The following is a 5,724-nucleotide window of genomic DNA, read 5'->3' as shown; positions in this document are numbered from 1 at the left end:
AAGCTAGCTGCCACTATTTTTGCCATACTAATGGTTACACTATTGTGTCCCCCTGCTGTACTGTTCCATGTGCAGAACATGATTGTGCAATGAACAGGCTTTACTGATGGTTACGTCGCTGAAGGTTAGACATCCAGGTAATACAATACACCAAAAAGCAGTTACTCAAGCAACTGGATATGATTTTGAAAACGTCAGACGTGTCAGCTAGTATCCACTAGCTTTCGTCAGTGATTTAGAGACCAGAGAGGAAATGCGGGTTTATAAGCACAACCTATTTATTGATATGTCTCTCAGTCACTGACGAAAGCTAGTGGATACTAGCTGAAACGTCTGACGTTTTCAAAATCATATCCAGTTGCTTGAGTAACTGCTTTTTGGCGTATTAACTGATGGTTCTGTTGTTATGTTCCCAGCTGTTCTATGCCATGCAGCAGGAGAAACAGGCACAGCAGGCCCAGAGCAGGGGAACACCTGTGTCACTAGATCGCAGTCTGGTAGGTTTGTTTTTACTTTTATTTACTAACTATAGTGATGATGGCATTGACAAGTCACTGAAATACACAACATTGTAATGTGTAATTTATATAGTCATACATATGGAAAATTAAATTTTTCTAAAATTAATCTGTATCTATAAAAAGTGTGGCAAGTGCGATAATGGCAGAAAATGTTTGTTGTAAGTTGATGTGAATCTTAAGCAGAATTTGATGGTGTTGAAACTGTATCTGTCTTGCCATTATAGGATCTACTTGGAGAATAACACCCATCCAATCCGCCAATTTGTAATTTTTTTTGTAAAATATGAAGTGACAGAATGTGTCTTTATTTTGAATGTGTCAAAAGTAATTTTCATTGTTTCCCTTGTTGTTCACAGTTTGTGCTGGACCCAAGCAGACTGGAGGGGGGTGCACAGTACCTGGAAGAGCCGGAGGGGCACTGGGGCATCACATCTGAAGAAAGGTGGGAAAACTTCAGGGATGAACATTAGAGGATTCACATAGTAGCATGCCATGTAGTCATGGGTTTGAGTCCTGACCTCTTTTTTTACATATTCCAACATGTAATCACAAGACGTGGTGACGGCACACTCAAGTTTTTTCAACTTATATCAATGCCGCCACCAACACAAGGGACAATACAGGGGACAATACAATACTCATTTACACCTGAGTTAAGTGAGGAAAGCCGTGTAAATTACCTTTCCCAAGGGCACAAGATCGGTGGCATGTCAGGACTTGAACCCGGGACCTCTTGGTTCCAAGGTGAGCTACACCACACAACCCCACAATCCCAGCTGTTCTTTCTAACCCACTTTGGTGTAAGTCAATAGATTTGAATTTAGACTAATCCAAGTGTGTTTTCTTCCAACAGTAACTGTAATTTGTGTCTGTGTTTTTTCATAAAAAGGTGTTAGATGGTTTGTGGTACATGTACCTACAGTGAAATCTGCACTAGTGGCCATTTCTAAATGATGACAGCCTAGCCTAATATTGTGGCCAATTTTTGTGGTCCTTTAGATTATCTTTTCAGTTAACTCAAGCATGAAGAACCCAGTGTTATAATTGGTCATCTATAATATGTACATGTATCTGCTGTGAGCATATTTTTCAATTGTCTTCTAGACAGATTTGAAATTAGTAGTCATTTTCTATCTCCCCTCCCAGTTCCTGTGCTGTGTGTACTCTGCTGCTGAGTGAAACCGTCTCAACCTCTGACCCAGGGGTCATCGTCTTTCCCTGTGGTAAGGAACTCTTGTTTGTAAAATTGTACACAAACACATTTAGGTTTGCAAAAACAAGCCAACTTGTTTAAAGAAAAATTTACTTCACTTTAATTTTGATTTGATTTTTTTATTTTATTGAAATTGCAACAATGCAATACATGTGGAACAGAGGCAGCTTTAAACATTTTTTTAGGTATTTTGTAAGGCTTTTGGTTTTTTCATTTTTTTTTTTTTTGTTGACTGACAGTATACCTGAAAAGGGCCCAAATAAGCCTTAGTTGGAGAGTACAGTTGACGGATGAATGTGTTCTGTTCTTACATGCTATATCTTAAGTCTTTGATACCATGTCGATATTTCCATTTCTGTAATTATAATTGTATAACCAGTTTGTATTGAATGTTTGAATGTGTTTTCCAGGTCATGCCTTCCACACACACTGTGCACCTCACAGGGGCTGTCTGCTGTGTTACGTGTCCAGTCAGAAGTGATTTTTTACTCTCTTCACCACACTGAAGTAGCCGTTTGGCTACCGATTCTCTATTTAGTTACAGGGTTAGGCAACAGGGAAAAGATTGGTATAAGGGTTTCAAATTAAGATGTCACTTTTTTATGAAAGGTTGGCAATAAAATGAGATCTTGATGAAAATGGGAATTTGATAAATCTGGGGGCAGTTTACTAGGTACACCTTTATATAAGACGGTCAAAAACTGCTTTTTTTAGACACTTTTTCAAGATTTTAAAAGGATATTCTTCAAAAGGGCAATACCAATAAAAGTCTAAGATAAGATTCTGAGGTTCTAATAATAATTCAAAGTGGTGTGTACATTTTCAGCTCCTTTTATAGCTAATATGAAGCTACATTTGTGTAGCTAATTTGATATCAGAAAAGATTGGAGAAGGAAACATAATCATGATCGTATTGAAAAAGATAGTGTCAAATTTTGCATAATGACCATGAGTTTGAAATTGAGAAATGTTTCATTAAAAGTTCCTAGACAGTAGTAATCTGTAATGAAGTGATATATTTTCCCACAATTGTGACAATTTTTGTGTAAATAACTAGTTAAACTGATAATTATTGATTAATTATGAACTTGCTCGTGTCTATAAACAGGTTGATTATGACTGTATCAGGTATGTAATGGTGCTCACCCCATTTCGTTCAAAATCATTGAATATTTTACTTTTGAACTTAATACTTTTTTTTTGCTATCATGCAAAAGCAATGCAATATAGTGATAGTTGTTTCTCAGTCCTGCAACAGAATAATAATTATATTGTAAGGAAGATTTTAGTGCTTGTTTCAACTTGTGGATAGAAATGGACAAATGCCATAATATTGTCTTCTGCCAGCTTAATCATTCAAATTACAGATCAAAAGACATTTTTCAACAATATTTAAATAGTCTAATCTTTCACTTTGACAGGATAACTACAATGTATTGTATTTAGTAATGGATAAGGTTGCATACATTGTAAATGTTCCTATGGGGCCCATTCTAGACTGTTGTTATCTGTGGATTCATTTCAATAGCTGTGAATAGTCTTTTTTTCTGACACAAACTCATAGACTAGTCTTGATATATTACCTCTTAAAATTGAAGTTAAATGTAATCTGAAATATGATTTGCATGTATTAGAGCTGTTTCATGAAATGTCTACATTTTAGAAAAGTTACTAAGAAAAATCTGTCAAAATGATTAATGCTAAAACTGCTGTTGCTGCTCACTGTTTTTGTTTATTTAGAAGATCACAAACTAGATATATTTACCGATACTTCAGAACAAAATTTAAAAAACTGCATTTAAGTTGTTCATATGCATGAATAACATTCATGATTCATGAATGGCAGATTTTGAACAGATGAAACTGCCGTCTTATTATTTAAACAAAACTCTCTTGCCTTGTGTCCACCTTTAGATAAAGACGTAACAGACAATGTAACTGCATACTTTGTGAATTTAATTTCATTATGTGCCAAAGTGATGTTTTATGTTTAATGTGCAATGATTTGAATCTTGGTATTATCTTAAAATGCATCGTTCTCATGATAAGTTATTTTATTTGCGCTCTTGAATACACATGAATCTCGGTGATACTACTCCAGTCATTTTGCATTTATTACCTTGTTGACTAAGGTATTGTTGTTTGTGTGTGTGTGGGGGGGGGGGGGGCTATGTTTCTGGCCAGCTTTGGTAGCATAAGTCATAAACCTGTGATGACGATTGGTATGTGGGTAATTAATTTATTTTCTTGGAATTTTCACAAAATTACCATTAATAAGAAATCATGAAGAGAGCCAATGCACCACTCGATGTATTTGGCATTATGACCACAAACTGAACTGTTTTTTTATGCCGGTTTACAAATGTATTATCACTGATTAGAGTCAGTGTTGGAACGCTGTCGTAAGACGCGTGTCAGCCTTGGGCCGCTTGTGGCGCCTGGAAGGTCCCGGCTCTGACGTCACTCTGCGCTGCAGGAGAAAGATGCCGCCCCCCTCTCCCTGCAGTACATGCCCACCGGACAGGAGGCGCTGCTGCACGAGTAGGCGCTCCTTCGGACGATGGGGTTCGGATCTAGATGTAGATGGTCAGGCAAGATTTTGTCACGGTTAGTAAGGATCATCAAATAAAGATGGAAAAAAAAGACAGGTAAAATCAGCATATATGTCCTAAGCAGAGGCATATTTGGGGATTGCAATAGGCTGAGATTCCTTTCATCTACCTTCCTCCAAAATGCATGAAAGAAACCAACCAACCAAAGCCTCAGTGCTTAGATAAAATACGACAGCCATGCTGAAGTGCCACGTACCGTAACATTCGAAGGAGGAAATGTCATCTCGGCAGGACCAGCCGAACGGACACTGGACCTCAGGATGGGTGCACCAGTCCGTGTCTTTAAACATATATAAACATAAAAGGCAGGAAACATTAATGGCCTGACTGCATCACGCTTCTAGCAGCCCTTCCACTGGGCAGGTCCCTAGAGGCTTGATGTCCAACACACTTCTAAGTAAGGATCAGTAAGGAGAATTGGGAACATCGTAATCCTGTTGATTATGCAATATATATGGGCCATCATAGACCAACTATTGTCAGACTGATTGTTTAGTACCATTGTGTTGGAGGCTGTGATGACTTGTTTCCATAGTGACAGAGAATGCTGTGCTCCTATTGGACTAACTGTCCTGGTAATAAAGCCACAAGCTCTTGGGGAGAAGGCCGAATCAACCCCTGCCGAGAGATTGTGGAGCACAGGTTAGCAAAATTAGCTTTCTAGAGCTCTGCTCATCAGAGGCAATGCCATATGATCATTGTGCTAATAACGTACTGATAAAAAGGACCACGATACGAACCGAATTCGCAGTGGCCTCCATGGAACCCGGTTGGGCAGCTGCAGCTGTAGGAGTTGATGCCGTCCTGACAGGTTCCGTTATGGTGGCACGGATTGGAGGCGCACTCGTCGATGTCTGTAGCAATGGAAAATGTATATGTGTCAGTTGGGTCTTCATAGGTTATAATTTGCTCGCTATGTGACGTGCTTTTGGGCAGTGTTAATGTGAATTCAACAAAGGCAAGTCTATGTGTACATACAATTCCTGCATGTTTGAAGTTCATTGGGATAAAGAAGTGTATTTTTTTCACAGGTACTCACTTGTTTCACAGAACTCGCCCTCGAACCCTTCAGAACACTGGCATAGGATCGTAGACCCGTTGAAGCAGGAGGTGCAGTTTCCGCCGTTCTGACACACGTTTGGTTCACACGATACCTGAGCTAGAATTGATAGAGATTTGCCACATGTGTGGAATGATTGACATAATTGGCATTATCTTCTCAAGATAACAACTTGACTGTAAGCTTTAAACCACAGAAAGAACTTTTTAATAAGAGGAGCGTGATTGAGGCGAATTACCTCACACACGAGCCTTAGAATCATTAAGTAAGTGTTAATGATACCGCGTACAGTACTTTTTTTAGACAATGAGGAACTCA

General features: G+C 38.6%; 2 protein-coding genes across 2 annotated transcripts in view; one reads left to right on the top strand and one right to left on the bottom strand.

Annotated features, from left to right (window-relative positions):
• LOC109481621 overlaps window positions 1-3,297 on the top strand; it is a 41,136-nt gene extending 37,839 nt beyond the window's left edge. The window contains exons 32-36 of the mRNA XM_019784200.1: window positions 130-137; window positions 417-497; window positions 878-963; window positions 1,668-1,744; window positions 2,145-3,297. Of these exons, the coding sequence (XP_019639759.1) occupies window positions 130-137; window positions 417-497; window positions 878-963; window positions 1,668-1,744; window positions 2,145-2,215 (323 nt within the window). The 3' untranslated portion in view covers window positions 2,216-3,297. The remainder of the gene's footprint in view (window positions 1-129; window positions 138-416; window positions 498-877; window positions 964-1,667; window positions 1,745-2,144) is intronic.
• An 861-nt stretch (window positions 3,298-4,158) lies between these two features.
• The window catches only part of LOC109481620 (fibropellin-1-like), a 5,621-nt gene continuing 4,055 nt past the window's right edge, over window positions 4,159-5,724 (bottom strand). The window contains exons 6-9 of the mRNA XM_019784199.1: window positions 5,386-5,505; window positions 5,087-5,200; window positions 4,543-4,626; window positions 4,159-4,307 (exon numbers count right to left, since the gene is read on the bottom strand). Coding sequence (XP_019639758.1) covers window positions 4,195-4,307; window positions 4,543-4,626; window positions 5,087-5,200; window positions 5,386-5,505 — 431 coding nt within the window. The 3' untranslated portion in view covers window positions 4,159-4,194. The remainder of the gene's footprint in view (window positions 4,308-4,542; window positions 4,627-5,086; window positions 5,201-5,385; window positions 5,506-5,724) is intronic.

Source organism: Branchiostoma belcheri, unplaced genomic scaffold (genome assembly GCF_001625305.1).
Source record: "Branchiostoma belcheri isolate BF01 breed outbred unplaced genomic scaffold, Haploidv18h27 scaffold57, whole genome shotgun sequence".
In the NCBI taxonomy this organism is placed as follows: domain Eukaryota; kingdom Metazoa; phylum Chordata; class Leptocardii; order Amphioxiformes; family Branchiostomatidae; genus Branchiostoma; species Branchiostoma belcheri.
Note: the sequence above shows the minus strand (reverse complement) of the source record. Positions and strands in the feature narration are given on the sequence as shown.